General features: G+C 48.2%; 1 protein-coding gene across 4 annotated transcripts in view; it reads left to right on the forward strand.

Moving 5' to 3' along the window:
• The first annotated feature begins 1,617 nt into the window (after positions 1 to 1,617).
• The window catches only part of LOC120039940 (beta-hexosaminidase subunit alpha-like), a 30,469-nt gene continuing 7,009 nt past the window's right edge, over positions 1,618 to 25,077 (forward strand). For all 4 annotated transcript variants that reach the window (XM_038985259.1, XM_038985255.1, XM_038985256.1 and 1 more), the window contains exons 1-6: positions 1,618 to 1,973; positions 2,424 to 2,531; positions 10,187 to 10,252; positions 10,342 to 10,388; positions 12,230 to 12,340; positions 12,849 to 12,950. In XM_038985259.1, coding sequence (XP_038841187.1) covers positions 1,706 to 1,973; positions 2,424 to 2,531; positions 10,187 to 10,252; positions 10,342 to 10,388; positions 12,230 to 12,340; positions 12,849 to 12,950 — 702 coding nt within the window. In that variant the 5' untranslated portion in view covers positions 1,618 to 1,705. The remainder of the gene's footprint in view (positions 1,974 to 2,423; positions 2,532 to 10,186; positions 10,253 to 10,341; positions 10,389 to 12,229; positions 12,341 to 12,848; positions 12,951 to 25,077) is intronic.

Consider the following 25,077-nt stretch of genomic DNA (forward strand, 5'->3'; position numbering starts at 1 on the left):
ACACTATACATGTCAGCTACTACAGTGACTGAAATGACTAACACTTAACAAAGAGCTGTAGTTAGTTTCAGAGTGGGTGGCAAGGAATAAACTAGTCCTAAATATTTCTAAAACTAAAAGCATTGTATTTGGGACAAATCATTCACTAAACCCTAATCTTGTAATAACTAATCTAGAAATTGAGCAAGTTGAGGTGACTAAACTGCTTGGAGTTACCCTGGATTGTAAACTGTCATGGTCCAAACATATTGATACAGTAGATAAGAGGGGGAGAAGTCTATCCATGATAAGGCACTGCTCTACCTTGACAGCAATGTCAACAAGGCAGGTCCTACAGGCCCTAGTGGCTTTATATGCGAACATAACTTTCCCTGACATCACACTTATACATTGTAACGTTCGATTTGCCTGATATAGTAGGATGGCTAACATGTCTGCGAATGCGTTGTCTTCTAGCCAAGATATGAAATGCAATCATAATAGACTGTAGCACGCACACACAACACTTCCATGATGACTGAAAACACAATGGTGGGATGAACTAGTGACAAATTTGCGGGCAAGAGTTGTCCATTTAAAATTCATTCATTCTTCCCTTGCCCTGCAAGTGTCAACTCGTCAGACTCTATCAAAAGGGAGTGTTTGGAATGCAGCCTATGAACCTAGTTTGCAAAACAATCTATATATAGATAACATTGATTTTACTCCCAAGCATATATTATCATTGTCTGTTTGTATACTTCTTGTATGCATACTGGTTTTTCTGCAATAAAAAATATGTAATTGGATAAGTATAAAAAAAAAAATCTATACATCATATGCAATTCAATTGAATAAGCAATACAAATGTAATACAATAAAGTGAAAGTATTAAACATTTAATTTTAGCGTTGGCAAGTGGGAATGACACTCAAATTGTCGTAGTCTCGTAGTGAGGTGCTATAAAACGTAGCTAGCGCCATAACTAAACATATTTTGGGGGGAATTCTGAATCGGAATACATGAGCGAACTATACAACTAGCTAGCCAGATATGGGTGTCGCTACCTGACAGGAGTGCTAGCTAGCCAGATATGGGTGTCGCTACCTGACAGGAGTGCTAGCTAGCCAGATATGGGTGTCGCTACCTGACAGGAGTGCTAGCTAGCCAGATATGGGTGTCGCTACCTGACAGGAGTGCTAGCTAGCCAGATATGGGTGTCGCTACCTGACAGGAGTGCTAGCTAGCCAGATATGGGTGTCGCTACCTGACAGGAGTGCTAGCTAGCCAGATATGGGTGTCGCTACCTGACAGGAGTGCTAGCTAGCCAGATATGGGTGTCGCTACCTGACAGGAGTGCTAGCTAGCTACGTTAGCTTGATAGGTACATTCATAGTTTTAGTATGGTTGTTTTTCAACGTCAACATTTCCACCAAGGACGTTGCCTCTCAGATCATCATTCTCTCCCTCTCTTGGGCAAGGAACATTTGAAGGTAGACTTGGATCTGACGATGTAAAACGTAAAGTGCTGAGGGTTTAGTTTACTTTGCGTTCGGACCGCAAGCCGGTTTTGGGATTCACACCTGATCACGTGATTTGTGTGAGTCTGACGCGTGTGCCTGTATCACGTGACTGTTCTCCTGTACAGTTCTGTCTTCCTCATTTCAACGACAGGACAGTACATCCGTAAGAACACACATTGGACGTTCTAGACTCACTTGATACAATGGAAGAGAAAACTATGGCCAACTCCAGGCGTTGTTATAAACAATGGCGTTGGTTCATGGTTTTGATCATGTCCTTCCCTGTATCCTACGTGGATGCGGTGTGGCCGATGCCTCAAATGATCCGCTCTTCCATGGTCCGATACACACTAAATCCACAGGAGTTTCTTTTTCAGTACTCTAGTGGATCTTCTGCTCAATCCGGTTGTTCTCTTCTGGACTCGGCTTTCAAAAGATACTTCACGCTCATCTTCACGGATTATAGTGCAGGTAATAACAAAACATTTTAAATAAATGGATAAAAGTTTTAAGTTATGTGAATCAGTCCTCATCATTCATTGGTCATGGTCAGTTGTAGGGAGTATTCTGTTTGTGAAAACCATGTTGCCAACCATTGTCGAGCAAAACAAAGGGTACCTTTGGTTTGGGGCCCATTCACTGTGGCATGTGACTTTTAGCTCAATGAGCACCGCAGAGCCCCAGCAACACAGCATAACACCTGTGATTTAAAAGTAATTCATTGAAGAATATGACCTAACCTTTATTAGAGACAGACTTTATTTGGTTATATTTGACAGTAACGAATTTGCAAGCCTTGCAAAGTTGTTTTCACATATTTTATGAATACCATTTTAGATTTTTGAGTTGTACAGTTGAGCTATTTCCCATAATTCATCATGTTCATTGATGTTTATGTTCATGTGTTTGTGTTTGATTCAGCAAGACCCAGACAGCACGATGAGTGGTTTAGGTTCCCTTTCACCGTTGTGGTCCATGTGGAGAGAGCAGAATGTGAGGGCTATCCAGACGCAGACTCCTCAGAAAGCTGTAAGTGATGAAACACTAAAACACACTGAAACTTCCTCTGTGCAGCCCCTGCTGAGTAAATACACGTAGTGGTGACTGACTACTGAAATATCCTTCTCCAGTAGAAGTAAAATTACTGGTATAAAAAAAGACAAGTAAAAAGTAGCTAATGTAAAAAGTATTCAGAGTAAAAGTAATTTGGTTACTTTTAAAGGGTACTTACATAAATCAAATCTAATTTCATTTGTCACATACACATGGTTAGCAGATGTTAATGCGAGTGTAGTGAAATGCTTGTGCTTCTAGTTCCGACAATGCAGTAATATCTAACAAATAATCTAACAATTCCACAACAACTACCTAATACACACAAATCTAAAGGGGTGAATGAGAATATGTACATATAAATATATGGATGAGCGATGGCCGAGCGGCATATGCAAGGTGCAATAGATGGTATAAAATACAGTATATACATTTTATATGAGTAATGTAAAATATTGAAACATTATTAAAGTGGCATTATTTAGAGTGGCATTGTATAAAGTGACTACTGATCCATTTATTAAAGTGGCCAGTGATTGGGTCTCAATGTAGGTAGCAGCCTCTCTGAGTTAGTGATGGCTGTTTAACAGTCTGATGGCCTTGAGATAGAAGCTGTTTTTCAGTCTCTCGGTCCCTGCTTCGATGCACCTGTACTGACCTCGCCTTCTGGATGGTAGCGGCGTGAACAGGCCGTGGCTCGGGTGGTTGTTGTCCTTGATGATCTTTTAGGCCTTCCTGTGACATCGGGTGGTGTAGGTGTCCTGGAGGGCAGGTAGTTTGCCCCCGGTGATGCGTTGTGCAGACCTCACTACCCTTTGGAGAGCCCTGCGGTTGAGGGCGGTGCAGTTGCCATACCAGGCTGTGATACAGCCCAACAGGATGTTCTCGATTGTGCATCTGTACATTTTGTCATGGTTTTGGGTGACAAGCCGAATTTCTTCAGCCTCCTGAGGTTGAAGAGGCGCTGCTGCGCCTTCTTCACAACGCTATCTGTGTGGGTGGACCATTTCAGTTTGTCTGTGATGTGTACGCCGGGGAACTTAAAACTTTCCACCTTCTCCACTACTGTCCCGTCGATGTGGATAGGTAGGTGCTCCCTCTGCTGTTTCCTGAAGTCCACAATCATCTCCTATGTTTTGTTGACGTTGAGTGTGAGGTTATTTTCCTGACACCACACTCCGAGGGCCCTCACCTCCTCCCTGTAGGCCGTCTCGTCGTTGTTGGTAATCAAGCCCACTACTGTTGTGTCGTCTGCAAACTTGATGATTTGAGTTGGAGGCGTGCATGGGAGCGATTGAATATGTCCGTAAACACACCAGCCAGCTGGTCTGCGCATGCTCTGTGTACCCGGCTAGGGTTGCCGTCTGGGCCAGCAGACTTGTGAGGGTTAACACATTTAAATGTTTTACTCACGTCAGCCACGGAGAAGGAGAGGGGGGGGGGTCTGAGTCCTTGTTAGCGGGCCGCGACGGTGGCACTGTATTATCCTCAAAGCAGACTCCTATGTTACACGTAACCATGGATTTGTGTTAGTATATATATCAAAAGTCCCAATGCAAAGTTACACCTCACTTTTCTGTTTTTGTAGTTATTACATAAAACCGATTGGAATGCTGAAATAATGACGGCAAGCCAGCCCAGAGGCGTCATGCCCACAGGAGCCAGCCCAGAGGCGTCATGCCCACAGGAGCCAGCCCAGAGGCGTCATGCCCACAGGAGCCAGCCCAGAGGCGTCATGCCCACAGGAGCAAGTGCCCTCTCAGATTTGTCCTGAAAAAGATTATGTGATTTAAATGTTTTATTGTTGTTGTTTCTCTACTACTAGTCACGTTGCAATTTTATGAAGTTGTCTTTAGCTAGCCCAGATAGGTTCCCAACCTCTTAACTAGATACCGAGATGCCATTTCAGGTTATCAAATAAGTTAGAGTAGGAAGGTTGGTAGACTTTAGAAAAGAAAGCAATAACTAATTGTACCCGAATAAGACTCACTTTCCTTTCAATATTTTACCCAGATTTTTGCAGAGAAGTACAGTACCAGTCAAAGGTTTGGACACACGTACTCATTCCAGGGTTTTTCTTTATTTTTCCCACATTCTATATTGCTGAAAAATTGTGAAGACATAAACTAGAAAATAACACATATGGAATCATGTAGTAACCAAAAAAGTGTTAAACGAATTTAAATATATTTGAGATTCTTCAAAGTAGCCACCCTTTGCCTTGAGGACAGCTTTGCACACTCTTGGCATTCTCTCAACCAGCTTCATGAGGTAGTCACCTGGAATGCATTTCAAATAACAGGTGTGCCTTGTTAAAAGTTCATTTGTGGAATTTCTTTCCTTAATGCGTTTGAGTCAATCAGTTGTGTTGTGACAAGGTAGGGGTGGTATACAGAAGATAGCCCTATTTAATAAAAGACCAAGTCCATATTATGGCAAGAACAGCTCAAATAAGCAGAGAAACAACAGTCCATCATTACTTTAAGACATGAAGGTCAGTCAATCTGGAAAATTTGTGCAGTTGCAAAAACCATCAAGCGCTATGATGAAACTCGCTCTCATGAGGACTGCCACAGGAAAGGAAGACCCAGTTACCTCTGCTGCAGAGGATAAGCTCATTAGAGTTAACTGCACCTCAGATTGCAGCCCAAATAAATCTTTGTGAGACACAGAGTAGGTGAACGGATGACCTCCACATGTGTGGTTCCCACCGTGAAGCATGGAGGAGGAGGTGTGATGGTGCGTTGCTGATGACACTGTCTGTCATTTATTTAGAATTCAAGGCACACTTTACCAGCATGGCTACCACAGCATTCTGCAGCGATACACCATCCCATCTGGTTTGTGCTTAGTGGGACTATCATTTGTTTTTCAACAAGACAATGACTCAACACACCTCCAGGCTGTGTAAGGGCTATTTGACCAAGAAGGAGAGTGACGGAGTGCTGCATCAGATGACCTGGCCTCCACAATCACCCGACCTCAACCAAATTGAGATGGATCGCAGAGTGAAGGAAAAGCAGCCAACAAGTGCTCAGCATATGTGGGAACTCCTTCAAGACTGTTGGAAAAGCATTCCAGGTGAAGCTGGTTGAGAGAATGCCAAGAGTGTGCAAAGCTGTCATCAAAGCAAAGGGTGTCTACTTTGAAGAATCTCAAATATATTTAGATTTCTTAAAAAAAAAAAATTGGTTACTACATGATTCCATATGAGTTATTTCATTAGTTTTGATGTCTTCATCAAATGAATGAGTAGGTGTTCGAAGACCTGTGACTGGTAGTGTGTATTAAATTAATCTGCTGACGTTATTACTATGTGCAACGTCTAATTATGTTGCAATATGATAACAATAGCCTAATATATCCAACATTCAGTAAACTATTGTCTTAACAATTTATTGTTTTTATTTCTCATCATCCTAATGACTATGACACACCCCTCACTATTGTCATTGGTTGCATTAATTGCACTGTAATAAACCTGGTTCAAGCATGCGTTCACCCTGAAGAAGGCACAGCGATGGATGGCTTGTATACAGTGTCCAACTCTCCTTATTTATTTTCATAACCTACACTTTCACTGCACCTCTACCAAGGGTAGAGGTGCGTGTGCGCCAGCTCATGCTTTTTATTAGTTAAGACCATCAGAAATACTATTTCAGACATCCTCCAATTGCTACATTTGCACACAGGCCAGGTGTTCCTCATGCGTGCTCAACTAAAATATATAACATTAAACATTATCTAACAAAGTGAAAGCAATTCACACAATGAAACAATGAATGTGCAGAAATTAGCTGCGGACAGAGCGTATTCTGGAGAGATACGTGCCTATACCCCCTCACACCTTCCCTTCTTCTTCAGTGTATGACGTTGAGAAATAGTGCATTGTGGGTAGTGTAGATGATATCCGGATATAAGTTAATTAAGTTAATTTTTTTTTTTGTTGTAGTTATAGGTAACTAGATTGTTACTACAACTAAGTTACTAAGTCTTTGACCGCACTGTGTTACTGTGGTGTGTAAAAACTCATGCTTCTGAAGGATTAAAATTGATTATGGGGCTCTTCTGAAGACCCCCACCATTGATTATGTTGTTATTAATTTGCTTACATGCATGCCATTGTACTTATGCTCACTGTATAGCTGAATATTGAGGCCTCTGTCTGTGTCTAGCTCTCTACCAAAACACGCAGCCCTGCGTCTGTGAGAAAAGGAACTGAGGGTGACAGCGAGACACAGAGCGACTGTGTCTGTTTTTCTCTGAAACAAGGGCAGATTTGCATGCCACTGAGACAGGTTCTCAGAAACCTTGTGTTAAGAATAACTTGTTCTTTTGACATAGGAGGTCACACCACAGGGTGGAGGTCACACCACAGGGTGGAGGTCACACCACAGGGTGGAGGTCACACCACAGGGTGGAGGTCACACCGTAAGGTGGAGGTCACACCACAGGGTGGAGGTCACACCGTAAGGTGGAGGTCACACCGTAAGGTGGAGGTCACACCGTAAGGTGGAGGTCACACCGTAAGGTGGAGGTCACACCACAGGGTGGAGGTCACACCACAGGGTGGAGGTCACACCACAGGGTGGAGGTCACACCGTAAGGTGGAGGTCACACCGTAAGGTGGAGGTCACACCACAGGGTGGAGGTCACACCACAGGGTGGAGGTCACACCGTAAGGTGGAGGTCACACCACAGGGTGGAGGTCACACCACAGGGTGGAGGTCACACCACAGGGTGGAGGTCACACCGTAAGGTGGAGGTCACACCACAGGGTGGAGGTCACACCGTAAGGTGGAGGTCACACCGTAAGGTGGAGGTCACACCACAGGGTGGAGGTCACACCGTAAGGTGGAGATCACACCGTAAGGTGGAGGTCACACCACAGGGTGGAGGTCACACCGTAAGGTGGAGGTCACACCACAGGGTGGAGGTCACACCACAGGGTGGAGGTCACACCACAGGGTGGAGGTCACACCGTAAGGTGGAGGTCACACCGTAAGGTGGAGGTCACACCGTAAGGTGGAGGTCACACCACAGGGTGAAGGTCACACCGTAAGGTGGAGGTCACACCACAGGGTGGAGGTCACACCACAGGGTGGAGGTCACACCACAGGGTGGAGGTCACACCACAGGGTGGAGGTCACACCACAGGGTGGAGGTCACACCGTAAGGTGGAGGTCACACCGTAAGGTGGAGGTCACACCGTAAGGTGGAGGTCACACCACAGGGTGGAGGTTACACCGTAAGGTGGAGGTCACACCACAGGGTGGAGATCACACCGTAAGGTGGAGGTCACACCACAGGGTGGAGGACACACCGTAAGGGGGAGGTCACACCGTAAGGTGGAGGTCACACCACAGGGTGGAGGTCACACCGTAAGGTGGAGGTCACACCACAGGGTGGAGGTCACACCGTAAGGTGGAGGTCACACCACAGGGTGGAGGTCACACCGTAAGGTGGAGGTCACACCACAGGGTGGAGGTCACACCACAGGGTGGAGGTCACACCGTAAGGTGGAGGTCACACCACAGGGTGGAAGTCACACCACAGGGTGGAGGTCACACCGTAAGGTGGAGGTCACACCGTAAGGGGGAGGTCACACCGTAAGGGGGAGGTCACACCGTAAGGGGGAGGTCACACCGTAAGGTGGAGGTCACACCGTAAGGTGGAGGTCACACCGTAAGGTGGAGGTCACACCACAGGGTGGAGGTCACACCGTAAGGTGGAGGTCACACCGTAAGGTGGAGGTCACACCACAGGGTGGAGGTCACACCACAGGGTGGAGGTCTATAGGTATCTATAGGTCTGGAGGTATATAAGATCCTGTCTTTTGTTGGGGGCAGAACTCAGGAGAGACATCAGTTGTATGTGTGATGTTTGATCTTTGACTTCTGTCTACAGCTTTATTTGGATTCAAATTGTTATGATTTACAAGTACACATTTTGAGTGTTCCCTACTTGTTCAGTAAATAACGGTGCCCAGGAAAGTGGAACCAACACTTCCTACCCTTTAAAACAGGGGTGTCAAACTCATTCCATGGAGGGCGGAGTGTTTGTGGGTTGTTGTTTAGAGCCAGACAACCAGCTGTGGGGAGTTCCTTACTAATTAGTGACCATAATTAATCAATCAAGTACAAGGGTGAGGCGAAAACCCACACACTCAGCCCTCTGTGGAATGAGTTTGACACGCCACCCCTCACTCACCCACCCCTCACTCACCCACCCCTCACTCACCCACCCCTCACTCACCCACCCCTTGACTCACCCACCCCTTGACTCACCCACCCACCCACCCCCTCACTCACCCACCCCTTGACTCACCCACCCCTTGACTCACCCACCCCTTGACTCACCCACCCCTTGACTCACCCACCCCCTCACTCACCCACCCCTTGACTCACCCACCCCTTGACTCACCCACCCCTTGACTCACCCACCCACCCACCCCTTGACTCACCCACCCCTTGACTCACCCACCCCTTGACTCACCCACCCACCCACCCCCTCACTCACCCACCCCTTGACTCACCCACCCCTTGACTCACCCACCCCCTCACTCACCCACCCCTTGACTCACCCACCCCTTGACTCACCCACCCCTTGACTCACCCACCCACCCACCCCCTCACTCACCCACCCCTTGACTCACCCACCCCTTGACTCACCCACCCACCCACCCCCTCACTCACCCACCCCTTGACTCACCCACCCCTTGACTCACCCACCCCTTGACTCACCCACCCCTTGACTCACCCACCCACCCACCCCCTCACTCACCCACCCCTTGACTCACCCACCCCTTGACTCACCCACCCCTTGACTCACCCACCCCTTGACTCACCCACCCCTTGACTCACCCACCCACCCACCCCCTCACTCACCCACCCCTTGACTCACCCACCCCTTGACTCACCCACCCCTTGACTCACCCACCCCTTGACTCACCCACCCCTTGACTCACCCACCCCTTGTCTCACCCACCCACCCCCTCACTCACCCACCCCTTGACTCACCCACCCCTTGACTCACCCACCCACCCCCTCACTCACCCACCCCTTGACTCACCCACCCCTTGTCTCACCCACCCCCTCACTCACCCACCCCTTGACTCACCCACCCCTTGACTCACCCACCCCTTGACTCACCCACCCCTTGTCTCACCCACCCCTTGACCCACCCACCCCTTGTCTCACCCACCCACCCCCTCACTCACCCACCCCTTGACTCACCCACCCCTTGTCTCACCCACCCACCCCCTCACTCACCCACCCCTTGACTCATCCACCCCTTGTCTCACCCACCCCCTCACTCACCCACCCCTTGACTCACCCACCCCTTGACCCCTTCACTCAAACTCCCTTTTTCACTGAAATGAATGTAGGAACTAAGTTCATTCACTCACCCCCTCACTCAAAGTCCCTCTCACTCACATTCTTCGGAAATATCCTACTTCAGTAGAAGTACTGCTTTTTTAATGACATTTTATTCCAGTAGTAGTAAAATGACTGACTTTGAAAAATACAAGTACTCTGAAAAGTTACTCAATTAGAGTAACGTATTTGTAATGAGTTACTTTACACCTCTGAATACACGTATGGCTGATCTGAATCTTCCTTGTGTTATAGACAAGCTGAGTGTGAGTTCGGGCCAGGCAGCACTGAGGGCTGAGACGGTATGGGGAGCACTCAGAGGTAGAAACACAAGTGTTTAGAAATCAGTGATCAATATGATCAATGATGTCCTTTGATGATGTAACCACATGTCCTTTGGTAAATAACAGGTTTGGAGTCATTCAGTCAGCTGGTCTCCCAAGATGCCTTTGGGGAGGTAAGTCATAACTGAACAGTCAACATTGTGTGTTTTATTTAACCTTTATCTAACTAGGCAAGTCAGTTAAGAACACATTCTTATTTCCAATGACGGCCTAGGAACGGTGGGTTAACTGCCTTGTTCAGGGGCAGAACGACAGATTTTTACCTTGTCAGCTCAGGGATTCGAACTTGCAACCTTTCGGTTACGTCCAACGCTCTAACCGCTAGGCTACCTGCCCCCCCCCCCCCCCCCCTCTCTAACCACTAGGCTACCTGCCCCCCCCCCCCCCCCTCTCTAACCACTAGGCTACCTGCCCCCCCCTCTCTAACCACTAGGCTACCTGCCCCCCCCCCCCTCTCTAACCACTAGGCTACCTGCCCCCCACTCTCTAACCACTAGGCTACCTGCCCCCCCCCCCCCTCTCTAACCACTAGGCTACCTGCCCCCCACTCTCTAACCGCTAGGCTACCTGCCCCCCCCTCTCTAACCACTAGGCTACCTGCCCCCCCCCCCCTCTCTAACCACTAGGCTACCTGTCGCCCCCCCTCTCTAACCACTAGGCTACCTGCCCCCCCCCCCCCTCTCTAACCACTAGGCTACCTGCCCCCCCCCTCTCTAACCACTAGGCTACCTGCCCCCCCCCTCTCTAACCACGAGGCTACCTGTCGCCCCCCTCTCTAACCACGAGGCTACCTGCCCCCCCCCCCCCTCTCTAACCACTAGGCTACCTGCCCCCCCCCTCTCTAACCACTAGGCTACCTGCCCCCCCCCTCTCTAACCACGAGGCTACCTGTCGCCCCCCTCTCTAACCACGAGGCTACCTGCCCCCCCCCCCCTCTCTAACCACTAGGCTACCTGCCCCCCCCCCCTCTCTAACCACTAGGCTACCTGCCCCCCCCCCCCCTCTCTAACCACTAGGCTACCTGTCGCCCCCCCTCTCTAACCACTAGGCTACCTGCCCCCCCCCTCTCTAACCACTAGGCTACCTGTCGCCCCCCCTCTCTAACCACTAGGCTACCTGCCCCCCCCCCCCCCCCCTCTAACCACTAGGCTACCTGCCCCCCCCCCCCCTCTCTAACCACTAGGCTACCTGTCGCCCCCCCTCTCTAACCACTAGGCTACCTGCCCCCCCCCCCCTCTCTAACCACTAGGCTACCTGCCCCCCCCCCCTCTCTAACCACTAGGCTACCTGCCCCCCCCCCCCCTCTCTAACCACTAGGCTACCTGCCCCCCCCCTCTCTAACCACTAGGCTACCTGCCCCCCCCCCCCCCCTCTCTAACCACGAGGCTACCTGTCGCCCCCCCTCTCTAACCACTAGGCTACTTGCCCCCCCCCCCCTCTCTAACCACTAGGCTACCTGCCCCCCCCCCTCTCTAACCACGAGGCTACCTGCCCCCCCCCTCTCTAACCACTACCTGTCGCCCAGGTAGCCTACTGTGTGTGTACTTGTACTACTGAATACCAGAAGTCCTCACAAGAAGGAAAACAACTCACTAGTGAGGACATTGTGGTCGGTCTTCACTTTTAAAAAGGCTATTTTAGGGTTGGAATTAGGGTTATAATTAGGGTTAGGGATTTTGGTGTTAAGGTTAGGGGTTACAGGATTTTCAATTTGAATACATTTCTACTCACCAAAAGTTCCGTGTGTGTGTGTGTGTGTGTGTGTGTGTGTGTGTGTGTGTGTGTGTGTGTGTGTGTGTGTGTGTGTGTGTGTGTGTGTGTGTGTGTGTGTGTGTGTGTGTGCGAGAACTGAACAGTCAACATGCTGCCAACAATATGATTTGCGAAAAAGGAGCGAACTTGATGTGATCATTTCAGTTCTCTATCAATCTGACGTTGATTTATTTATTTCCAGTATTTTGTGAATGAGACTGAGATAGAAGATTTTCCCCGCTTCCAGTTCCGAGGGATATTATTGGATACGTCACGTCACTACCTACCTTTACACGCTATTCTGAAGACCCTGGTAAAATATATATATTTACACACACAGTACCAGTCAAAAGTTTGGACACATCTACTCATTCCAGGGTTTTTCTTAATTTTTTTACTATTTTCTAACTCATATGTATTTCATTATTATTCCAGTATATTTCATAGTTTTGTAGTTTTATTCATAGTTTCATCGTTTTATTTCATAGTTTTGAGGTCTTCAATATAGGTCTTCAATATTATTCTACAATGTGTAAAAATAGTAAAAATAAAGAAAAACCCTTGAATGAGTAAGTGTGTCCAAACTTTTGACTGGTACTGTACGTACATACATTTCAGTTACAACATTGAGGTCCAGTTTCTCAGCTCACATTAAGCGTACTCCTGGACTACAAAGCACTTTGAATGGTGAATCTCCATTGAATTACTTTTAGTCCTGGACTAGGCTTAATCTGTGTCCGGCCCTGAGTTACAATTTTGACTGACTCGGACATGGTATATATAAATGATACTCACTTCAGATCCTTATCCTTGTTTACTAGGATGCGATGTCCTACAACAAGTTAAATGTTTTCCACTGGCACATCGTGGATGACCCCTCCTTCCCCTACCAGAGTAGCACTTTCCCTGACCTCAGCAGCAAGGTAAGAGGAGAGGACCTGTATTGGAGCTAAACATTTATAATGCGTTACGATGCTGTTATTGAACATAATGGCTTATGCATGCTTATAACATGTTACACCAGCAAGGTGAGAGGACTGGAACAGGAGCTCTCTGGCCTGGAATATGGCAGAGCATTAATAATGCATTATGATGTGGTTATAATACAATATAAAGGCACATTATAAACATGCTTATAACAAGTAATAAAGCATTATAATGCATATAACTGCAGGACTTAAGTAAAGTGTTGAAGGAAAATGCCGAGTGCAATGTTAAGCTGTCTGATCTCTCTTTGATGTGTTTTATTTAACTTGGCAAGTGTGGCAGACGAATCAGAATGAGTTGGGTAACATAGATAATTAAGATGTCTTATCTGCATAATATGTTTATGTGATATACTTGTTATTAGAATGTGCCCCTTTGGACTCTGGTGTTGGCAGTTGCACTTCCTCCCTCAGCTGGGGCTCAGTCACCTGGGGCTCAGTCACCTGGGGCTCAGTCACCTGGGGCCCAGAGAGGGGAGAGGTCAGGCTTGTCTTTCACATGTCCCTGGTGCTATGCAGAATATCAGAAAGGGAAGAGGACAGGAGGGAACATTGTCTTCATATGTGAATGTGTCTTTACCTATTCTTAAACCATGTGAAGGGATGGCGTTATTAAATGGGGAACCAATTACTTGTCTCAACAATGTCTGCACCAGTCACCCCCTCCTTCGGCCTGGGGGGAGATAAGGTTTGAGACAACAGATGTGTGTGGTAGTGTCTGGAACCATTGTATGTCATCTCTGATGTTGCACTTATCCTGGGATAGTGTATGACCTAGAGGCTCACTCCCCTCAGTGAGCTTGTCCAGGAGTGGGGTCAAGAGGGGGTTTACTTGAGATGGGAGTATCTGGAGATGACAATTGATTAATGCCATTGGATGAGTTGGTGTTTTTGTGCTAGGAGTAACAGGAACAAGATAGCAACCTCGTCTTCGGGACCAAACTGAACGATACTTTATAGCGAATGCTCTCTGGCTACGGGATACTCCTTTCTCATTTAAAAAGTCTCACCTTGTCACCCATTCTATATATCTGTGGTTTGTTATGTCAACAAGGTGGTGGATCTTGACTATAAAAGACCTTTGTACTTTTGTCTCGCCGCTTTTCAACGAATCATCAGAGACAGTGATTCGTCGACCAGCTATTGCAAAGCTCTCACTATTAAAGATTTAGTTTAATACTTTTTACCTTGTCAGCTCGGGGATTTGATCTAGCAACCTTTTGCTTACTGGCCCAACGCTCTAACCACTAGGCTACCTGCCGGCCCTGTAGTTTCCCCTTCCAGCCCTGTAGTTTCCCCTTCCACTTGAGGAAACTGGATAGACACAGGTGGTTCTGATATTGAGTTGCTGAAAGATGTTCTGCAGCTGAACTGCTTGGTTAACTGTAAGCCTGGTCCCAGTTCTGTTTGGCAGGTGAACAGAAACAGATAGGCTGTATGTTTTGTTCTGCTGATGTTGTGCTTGGCTCTTTGTCCCAGAGTGCTTTACTCCTACCTTACCTGCTTGTGCCTCTCAATGTCTGTGTGTGTAACGTTTGGAGTCAGGAAGCCGGTGCAGAAGGTGAGTTTAATAAACCTGAACAAGGCAACAAAACAGGAGACGCGTACTGAACGTAAATAAAACCAATACTGCCTGATGACTGAGGCTACTGAGGGCTAAATAAAGGGAGAGTAATCAATGTGATGATGAAGTCCAGGTGTGCGTAATGATTGGGAGCAGAGGTGTGACCGACCGGCTCAAACGGTCTTGTAGCAACATTTGAAATGGTGTTTTTTACCTTGGATAAAACTAGAGACTCAGCGCTACAAAATGGTAATATCACACACCGCATTTCTGAGGAACAATGGGAAAGTAGTTCTGCTCTGAAAGTTGATAAACTTGTAAACTCACTTTTGAGAAAATGGCCCTTGAATCTTTTTGTACACCTACTGGAGAGGTCTCTCCTTTGTTTACACCCTCTTAAGCCGGCCGCACCCATCTCTTTAAGGATTCCAATGTGAGGTCATGTGCTAAACAGTGAGTAGTGTACTAAAGATTAAGACTACAAGTGGTAGTAGCCTACAATAAGGAACAATTCAGGTAAGCAGGAATTGTCCAGATATAAATATGATATAAATATTAGATGACTCTTACCCAGACACACTGGTCTAAATTGATGGGTCATGTGAAATAAATGCTAAAACCCCCAGCTACAGAAGGTGTAAATGGTACAGCCAAATGGCTACTTGCATAGTAGCAATATAAATAACATAATATACAGTATGTACAAGAACAATATCAGTGATAGATGAGGTAGTTATATGCATACTGTTAGGTTCTTATTTTTCATAGTAAATAACCCACGGACACTAGAGAAGCTTTAACCAAGTGTAATTCTTCCCAAAGGTTCTGTACAGCTGTAATTCAGACAACCCAACATGTGTCCCATCCAGATATTCATATCCCACTTAAGAAACGTCTCCTTCTCTCCAATGCTTCTTATGGTTTAACAGGAAAAGAGTAACAAGATTCCAAACCCTTATTACTCCCTTCAGGTGACCTGTCCTCACCTCCTGACCTCAACCCCTCCTTCACCTAATCCACAGATGTCCATCTGTCTCCCCTGTATCAACACGGTGCTCTGCTCCCGTCCCCCAACACGTTCCACAGCTATCTGTCCTTCTATAGATACATAAAACCCAGTCTCTTTGATTTCCTATCTCAATGATCAAAGTTTAGCCGATTCCAACAATACAATCAGGGTTAAAGTGGCTGAGCAGCAAGATAATAAATAAATAGTAGCAGCAACGTGTGGCATGAATCTGAATAGAGGCACTGCAGATAGTGCTGATGACTTGTCCATCCGAACCACACATGAACAAGGGAATCTACATTAGGAGAGCCTGTTTCTGTCCTGCCCTTGACTTTGGTGCAGGGCATGTGATGTCCATAGTGTTACGCACGCCTCTGAGAAGAGGGAACGCAACTCCCTGCTACAACTCAACTCTCTGAAGTGCAAGAGGTATGGACTGTAGGTGCAAGTAAGGATGACACAAAACCAGAATCTACCGTTTACTAGGATTTATTTTCATACACGGTAATATGGGGAAAAGGGGCTGGACGGAACCAAAGCAAAGAAAGTAAATATCAAAGTTCCCCCTCTCCTATCTAACCTGCCTACCCACTTAACTTACCTAACTTAGCACCACCTGGTGCCCTAACCAAAATACAGGGGGTGGTCCACCCAGGTCTTACCTAGTGTGCCTAGACAGTAAATATACTACGGGTATATGTATGCCCGCGGGCCTCTTGCCTAAGCACTCCCAAAGTGCCTTCTCCTTCCCCCCTGGGAACAAATGAAACAGAGTAATTATTAACGATTTCACAAACACTCACAAACACAGGACATAGCAAAACTGCTACCAACAACAGTACATACCACACTTTCTGATACACAACCAACACTATATCACAATCTAATTTCTCTCTCTCAATCTCCAAATCTCTACTCCTTATCTCATCTCCTCTCCTCTCTCTCCTGAACAGAACTGGCTTTTATATAGCTTCAGGAGTCTAATTGGATACAGCTGCATCTTGACGAGGGGGCGGGGTCAGCTCTCTAATCATCCATTTGCCATTGAGTCGACCAATCAGCTGGTTGGGGAGTTCAGGAATTTCTCCTGAAACACACACTCAAATACAAATCACAACACAGAAACTGGGGAACGTAACACATAGCCTCTTTGTTGCAAAACTCCCTGATCTTCTCAAAAAGATAAGTTTGTCTAGCTGTGTCCAGTCCAGGTGGTGCTTGTACAGGCAGACCATCTATGGGAGGAAGGATGTCAGCGTTGAGCAGCAGCTGAAACCTGGTCCCAACAGTCTGAATGCTCCTTGGTGACAACAACACACAGGCTCCAGAGCATCTAAGCTGTAAAACAGGAAATAACAAAATAATTGAGAAGACATTACAACCTTGCACAACATAAATTCACGTCCCAAGTTTAGATAAGAAGAATAACCTCATACAATGCAATGAAAATGACATTCACCTGAAGTGCTGGTACTGCTTGAACTGTGGCAGCGGCCTGAAGTACCGAGTCAGGTGTTGTTGCCAGCCATAGCTTTCCACCAGCAGCGTACCATCCTCCAGTCCAACCAGCTGTGGGATGTTGACCCCTGTCACAGTGCTGTCCTTCACATCACCAGCGATCTCAGACAAAGTGTTCACTCTGGTCTTTTTGAAGCGCTGCTTTATAAGGCCGAAGCACCAGTCGGGGGCTTGGTGTGGCCTGTGTTCAGGAAGTGAATGTCCAGACTGTGGTGGAGCTTGTGCATGGTCAGGCACAATACCAGAGCATAAACTTGTTCTTGTTTTGGCCACTGCAGTTGTGAGGAGTTAAAAAGTAGATGGGACCTGGCTACATAGGATCAGAAGGATAGTAGATGGGACCTGGCTACATAGGATCAGAAGGATAGTAGATGGGACCTGGCTGCATAGGATCAGAAGGATAGTAGATGGGACCTGGCTACATAGGATCAGAAGGATAGTAGATGGGACCTGGCTACATAGGATCAGAAGGATAGTAGATGGGACCTGGCTACATAGGATCAGAAGGATAGTAGATGGGACCTGGCTACATAGGATCAGAAGGATAGTAGATGGGACCTGGCTACATAGGGTCAGAAGGATAGTAGATGGGACCTGGCTACATAGGGTCAGAAGGATAGTAGATGGGACCTGGCTACATAGGGTCAGAAGGATAGTAGATGGGACCTGGCTACATAGGGTCAGAAGGATAGTAGATGGGACCTGGCTACATAGGGTCAGAAGGATAGTAGATGGGACCTGGCTGCATAGGGTCAGAAGGATAGTAGATGGGACCTGGCTACATAGGGTCAGACGGATAGTAGATGGGACCTGGCTACATAGGGTCAGAAGGATAGTAGATGGGACCTGGCTACATAGGGTCAGAAGGATAGTAGATGGGACCTGGCTGCATAGGGTCAGAAGGATAGTAGATGGGACCTGGCTGCATAGGGTCAGAAGGATAGTAGATGGGACCTGGCTACATAGGGTCAGAAGGATAGTAGATGGACCTGGCTGCATAGGATCAGAAGGATAGTAGATGGGACCTGGCTGCATAGGGTCAGAAGGATAGTAGATGGGACCTGGCTGTATAGGGTCAGAAGGATAGTAGATGGGACCTGGCTGCATAGGGTCAGAAGGATAGTAGATGGGACCTGGCTGCATAGGGTCAGAAGGATAGTAGATGGGACCTGGCTACATAGGGTCAGAAGGATAGTAGATGGGACCTGGCTACATAGGGTCAGAAGGATAGTAGATGGGACCTGGCTACATAGGGTCAGAAGGATAGTAGATGGGACCTGGCTACATAGGGTCAGAAGGATAGTAGATGGGACCTGGCTACATAGGGTCAGAAGGATAGTAGATGGGACCTGGCTACATAGGGTCAGAAGGATAGTAGATGGGACCTGGCTACATGGGGTCAGAAGGATAGTAGATGGGACCTGGCTACATGGGGTCAGAAGGATAGTAGATGGGACCTGGCTACATAGGGTCAGAAGGATAGTAGATGGGACCTGGCTACATAGGGTCAGAAGGATAGTAGATGGGACCTGGCTACATAGGGTCAGAAGGATAGTAGATGGGACCTGGCTACATGGGGTCAGAAGGATAGTAGATGGACCTGGCTACATAGGGTCAGAAGGATAGTAGATGGGACCTGGCTACATGGGGTCAGAAGGATAGTAGATGGAACCTGGCTACATAGGGTCAGAAGGATAGTAGATGGGACCTGGCTGTATAGGGTCAGAAGGATAGTAGATGGACCTGGCTGCATAGGGTCAGAAGGATAGTAGATGGGACCTGGCTACAAAGGGTCAGAAGGATAGTAGATGGGACCTGGCTGCATAGGGTCAGAAGGATAGTAGATGGACCTGGCTGCATAGGGTCAGAAGGATAGTAGATGGGACCTGGCTGCATAGGATCAGAAGGATAGTAGATGGGACCTGGCTGCATAGGGTCAGAAGGATAGTAGATGGGACCTGGCTACATCGGGTCAGAAGGATAGTAGATGGGACCTGGCTACATAGGGTCAGAAGGATAGTAGATGGGACCTGGCTACATAGGGTCAGAAGGATAGTAGATGGGACCTGGCTGCATAGGGTCAGAAGGATAGTAGATGGGACCTGGCTACATAGGGTCAGAAGGATAGTAGATGGGACATGGCTGCATAGGGTCAGAAGGATAGTAGATGGGACCTGGCTACATAGGGTCAGAAGGATAGTAGATGGGACCTGGCTACATAGGGTCAGAAGGATAGTAGATGGACCTGGCTGCATAGGGTCAGAAGGATAATAGATGGGACCTGGCTGCATAGGGTCAGAAGGATAGTAGATGGGACCTGGCTGCATAGGGTCAGAAGGATAGTAGATGGGACCTGGCTACATAGGGTCAGAAGGATAGTAGATGGGACCTGGCTACATAGGATCAGAAGGATAGTAGATGGGACCTGGCTACATAGGGTCAGAAGGATAGTAGATGGGACCTGGCTACATAGGGTCAGAAGGATAGTAGATGGGACCTGGCTACATAGGGTCAGAAGGATAGTAGATGGGACCTGGCTACATAGGGTCAGAAGGATAGTAGGTGGACCTGGCTACATAGGGTCAGAAGGATAGTAGATGGACCTGGCTACATAGGGTCAGAAGGATAGTAGATGGGACCTGGCTGCATAGGGTCAGAAGGATAGTAGATGGGACCTGGCTACATAGGGTCAGAAGGATAGTAGATGGGACCTGGCTACATAGGATCAGAAGGATAGTAGATGGGACCTGGCTACATAGGGTCAGAAGGATAGTAGATGGGCCCTGGCTACATAGGGTCAGAAGGATAGTAGATGGGACCTGGCTGCATAGGGTCAGAAGGATAGTAGATGGGACCTGGCTGCATAGGGTCAGAAGGATAGTAGATGGACCTGGCTACATAGGGTCAGAAGGATAGTAGATGGGACCTGGCTACATAGGGTCAGAAGGATAGTAGATGGGCCCTGGCTACATAGGGTCAGAAGGATAGTAGATGGGACCTGGCTGCATAGGGTCAGAAGGATAGTAGATGGGCCCTGGCTACATAGGGTCAGAAGGATAGTAGATGGGACCTGGCTACATAGGGTCAGAAGGATAGTAGATGGGACGTGGCTACATAGGGTCAGAAGGATAGTAGATGGGCCCTGGCTACATAGGGTCAGAAGGATAGTAGATGGGACCTGGCTGCATAGGGTCAGAAGGATAGTAGATGGGACCTGGCTACATAGGGTCAGAAGGATAGTAGATGGGACGTGGCTACATAGGGTCAGAAGGATAGTAGATGGGACCTGGCTGCATAGGGTCAGAAGGATAGTAGATGGGACCTGGCTACATAGGGTCAGAAGGATAGTAGATGGGACCTGGCTACATAGGGTCAGAAGGATAGTAGATGGGACCTGGCTGCATAGGGTCAGAAGGATAGTAGATGGGACCTGGCTGCATAGGGTCAGAAGGATAGTAGATGGGACCTGGCTACATAGGGTCAGAAGGATAGTAGATGGGACCTGGCTGCATAGGGTCAGAAGGATAGTAGATGGGACCTGGCTGCATAGGGTCAGAAGGATAGTAGATGGGACCTGGCTACATAGGGTCAGAAGGATAGTAGATGGGACCTGGCTACATAGGGTCAGAAGGATAGTAGATGGGACCTGGCTACATAGGGTCAGAAGGATAGTAGATGGGACCTGGCTGCATAGGGTCAGAAGGATAGTAGATGGGACCTGGCTACATAGGGTCAGACGGATAGTAGATGGGACCTGGCTACATAGGGTCAGAAGGATAGTAGATGGGACCTGGCTACATAGGGTCAGAAGGATAGTAGATGGGACCTGGCTACATAGGGTCAGAAGGATAGTAGATGGGACCTGGCTACATAGGGTCAGAAGGATAGTAGATGGGACCTGGCTACATAGGGTCAGAAGGATAGTAGATGGGACCTGGCTGCATAGGGTCAGAAGGATAGTAGATGGGACCTGGCTACATAGGGTCAGACGGATAGTAGATGGGACCTGGCTACATAGGGTCAGAAGGATAGTAGATGGGACCTGGCTACATAGGGTCAGAAGGATAGTAGATGGGACCTGGCTGCATAGGGTCAGAAGGATAGTAGATGGGACCTGGCTGCATAGGGTCAGAAGGATAGTAGATGGGACCTGGCTACATAGGGTCAGAAGGATAGTAGATGGACCTGGCTGCATAGGATCAGAAGGATAGTAGATGGGACCTGGCTGCATAGGGTCAGAAGGATAGTAGATGGGACCTGGCTGTATAGGGTCAGAAGGATAGTAGATGGGACCTGGCTGCATAGGGTCAGAAGGATAGTAGATGGGACCTGGCTGCATAGGGTCAGAAGGATAGTAGATGGGACCTGGCTACATAGGGTCAGAAGGATAGTAGATGGGACCTGGCTACATAGGGTCAGAAGGATAGTAGATGGGACCTGGCTACATAGGGTCAGAAGGATAGTAGATGGGACCTGGCTACATAGGGTCAGAAGGATAGTAGATGGGACCTGGCTACATAGGGTCAGAAGGATAGTAGATGGGACCTGGCTACATAGGGTCAGAAGGATAGTAGATGGGACCTGGCTACATGGGGTCAGAAGGATAGTAGATGGGACCTGGCTACATGGGGTCAGAAGGATAGTAGATGGGACCTGGCTACATAGGGTCAGAAGGATAGTAGATGGGACCTGGCTACATAGGGTCAGAAGGATAGTAGATGGGACCTGGCTACATAGGGTCAGAAGGATAGTAGATGGGACCTGGCTACATGGGGTCAGAAGGATAGTAGATGGACCTGGCTACATAGGGTCAGAAGGATAGTAGATGGGACCTGGCTACATGGGGTCAGAAGGATAGTAGATGGAACCTGGCTACATAGGGTCAGAAGGATAGTAGATGGGACCTGGCTGTATAGGGTCAGAAGGATAGTAGATGGACCTGGCTGCATAGGGTCAGAAGGATAGTAGATGGGACCTGGCTACAAAGGGTCAGAAGGATAGTAGATGGGACCTGGCTGCATAGGGTCAGAAGGATAGTAGATGGACCTGGCTGCATAGGGTCAGAAGGATAGTAGATGGGACCTGGCTGCATAGGATCAGAAGGATAGTAGATGGGACCTGGCTGCATAGGGTCAGAAGGATAGTAGATGGGACCTGGCTACATAGGGTCAGAAGGATAGTAGATGGGACCTGGCTACATAGGGTCAGAAGGATAGTAGATGGGACCTGGCTACATAGGGTCAGAAGGATAGTAGATGGGACCTGGCTGCATAGGGTCAGAAGGATAGTAGATGGGACCTGGCTACATAGGGTCAGAAGGATAGTAGATGGGACATGGCTGCATAGGGTCAGAAGGATAGTAGATGGGACCTGGCTACATAGGGTCAGAAGGATAGTAGATGGGACCTGGCTACATAGGGTCAGAAGGATAGTAGATGGACCTGGCTGCATAGGGTCAGAAGGATAATAGATGGGACCTGGCTGCATAGGGTCAGAAGGATAGTAGATGGGACCTGGCTGCATAGGGTCAGAAGGATAGTAGATGGGACCTGGCTACATAGGGTCAGAAGGATAGTAGATGGGACCTGGCTACATAGGATCAGAAGGATAGTAGATGGGACCTGGCTACATAGGGTCAGAAGGATAGTAGATGGGACCTGGCTACATAGGGTCAGAAGGATAGTAGATGGGACCTGGCTACATAGGGTCAGAAGGATAGTAGATGGGACCTGGCTACATAGGGTCAGAAGGATAGTAGGTGGACCTGGCTACATAGGGTCAGAAGGATAGTAGATGGACCTGGCTACATAGGGTCAGAAGGATAGTAGATGGGACCTGGCTGCATAGGGTCAGAAGGATAGTAGATGGGACCTGGCTACATAGGGTCAGAAGGATAGTAGATGGGACCTGGCTACATAGGATCAGAAGGATAGTAGATGGGACCTGGCTACATAGGGTCAGAAGGATAGTAGATGGGCCCTGGCTACATAGGGTCAGAAGGATAGTAGATGGGACCTGGCTGCATAGGGTCAGAAGGATAGTAGATGGGACCTGGCTGCATAGGGTCAGAAGGATAGTAGATGGACCTGGCTACATAGGGTCAGAAGGATAGTAGATGGGACCTGGCTACATAGGGTCAGAAGGATAGTAGATGGGCCCTGGCTACATAGGGTCAGAAGGATAGTAGATGGGACCTGGCTGCATAGGGTCAGAAGGATAGTAGATGGGCCCTGGCTACATAGGGTCAGAAGGATAGTAGATGGGACCTGGCTACATAGGGTCAGAAGGATAGTAGATGGGACGTGGCTACATAGGGTCAGAAGGATAGTAGATGGGCCCTGGCTACATAGGGTCAGAAGGATAGTAGATGGGACCTGGCTGCATAGGGTCAGAAGGATAGTAGATGGGACCTGGCTACATAGGGTCAGAAGGATAGTAGATGGGACGTGGCTACATAGGGTCAGAAGGATAGTAGATGGGACCTGGCTGCATAGGGTCAGAAGGATAGTAGATGGGACCTGGCTACATAGGGTCAGAAGGATAGTAGATGGGACCTGGCTACATAGGGTCAGAAGGATAGTAGATGGGACCTGGCTGCATAGGGTCAGAAGGATAGTAGATGGGACCTGGCTGCATAGGGTCAGAAGGATAGTAGATGGGACCTGGCTACATAGGGTCAGAAGGATAGTAGATGGGACCTGGCTGCATAGGGTCAGAAGGATAGTAGATGGGACCTGGCTGCATAGGGTCAGAAGGATAGTAGATGGGACCTGGCTACATAGGGTCAGAAGGACAGTAGATGGGACCTGGCTGCATAGGGTCAGAAGGATAGTAGATGGGACCTGGCTACATAGGGTCAGAAGGATAATAGATGGGACCTGGCTGCATAGGGTCAGAAGGATAGTAGATGGGACCTGGCTGCATAGGGTCAGAAGGATAGTAGATGGGACCTGGCTACATAGGGTCAGAAGGATAGTAGATGGGACCTGGCTGCATAGGGTCAGAAGGATAGTAGATGGGACCTGGCTGCATAGGGTCAGAAGGATAGTAGATGGGACCTGGCTACATAGGGTCAGAAGGACAGTAGATGGGACCTGGCTGCATAGGGTCAGAAGGATAGTAGATGGGACCTGGCTACATAGGGTCAGAAGGATAATAGATGGGACCTGGCTGCATAGGGTCAGAAGGATAGTAGATGGGACCTGGCTGCATAGGGTCAGAAGGATAGTAGATGGGACCTGGCTACATAGGGTCAGAAGGATAGTAGATGGGACCTGGCTACATAGGGTCAGAAGGATAGTAGATGGGACCTGGCTACATAGGGTCAGAAGGATAGTAGATGGGACCTGGCTACATAGGGTCAGAAGGATAGTAGATGGGACCTGGCTACATAGGGTCAGAAGGATAGTAGATGGGACCTGGCTACATAGGGTCAGAAGGATAGTAGATGGGACCTGGCTACATAGGGTCAGAAGGATAGTAGATGGGACCTGGCTACATCGGGTCAGAAGGATAGTAGATGGGACCTGGCTACATAGGGTCAGAAGGATAGTAGATGGGACCTGGCTGCATAGGGTCAGAAGGATAGTAGATGGACCTGGCTACATAGGGTCAGAAGGATAGTAGATGGGACCTGGCTACATAGGGTCAGAAGGATAGTAGATGGGACCTGGCTACATAGGGTCAGAAGGATAGTAGATGGGACCTGGCTACATAGGGTCAGAAGGATAGTAGATGGGACCTGGCTACATAGGGTCAGAAGGATAGTAGATGGGACCTGGCTACATAGGGTCAGAAGGATAGTAGATGGGACCTGGCTACATCGGGTCAGAAGGATAGTAGATGGGACCTGGCTACATAGGGTCAGAAGGATAGTAGATGGGACCTGGCTGCATAGGGTCAGAAGGATAGTAGATGGGACCTGGCTGCATAGGGTCAGAAGGATAGTAGATGGGACCTGGCTACATAGGGTC

Source organism: Salvelinus namaycush, unplaced genomic scaffold (genome assembly GCF_016432855.1).
Source record: "Salvelinus namaycush isolate Seneca unplaced genomic scaffold, SaNama_1.0 Scaffold312, whole genome shotgun sequence".
NCBI lineage: Eukaryota > Metazoa > Chordata > Actinopteri > Salmoniformes > Salmonidae > Salvelinus > Salvelinus namaycush.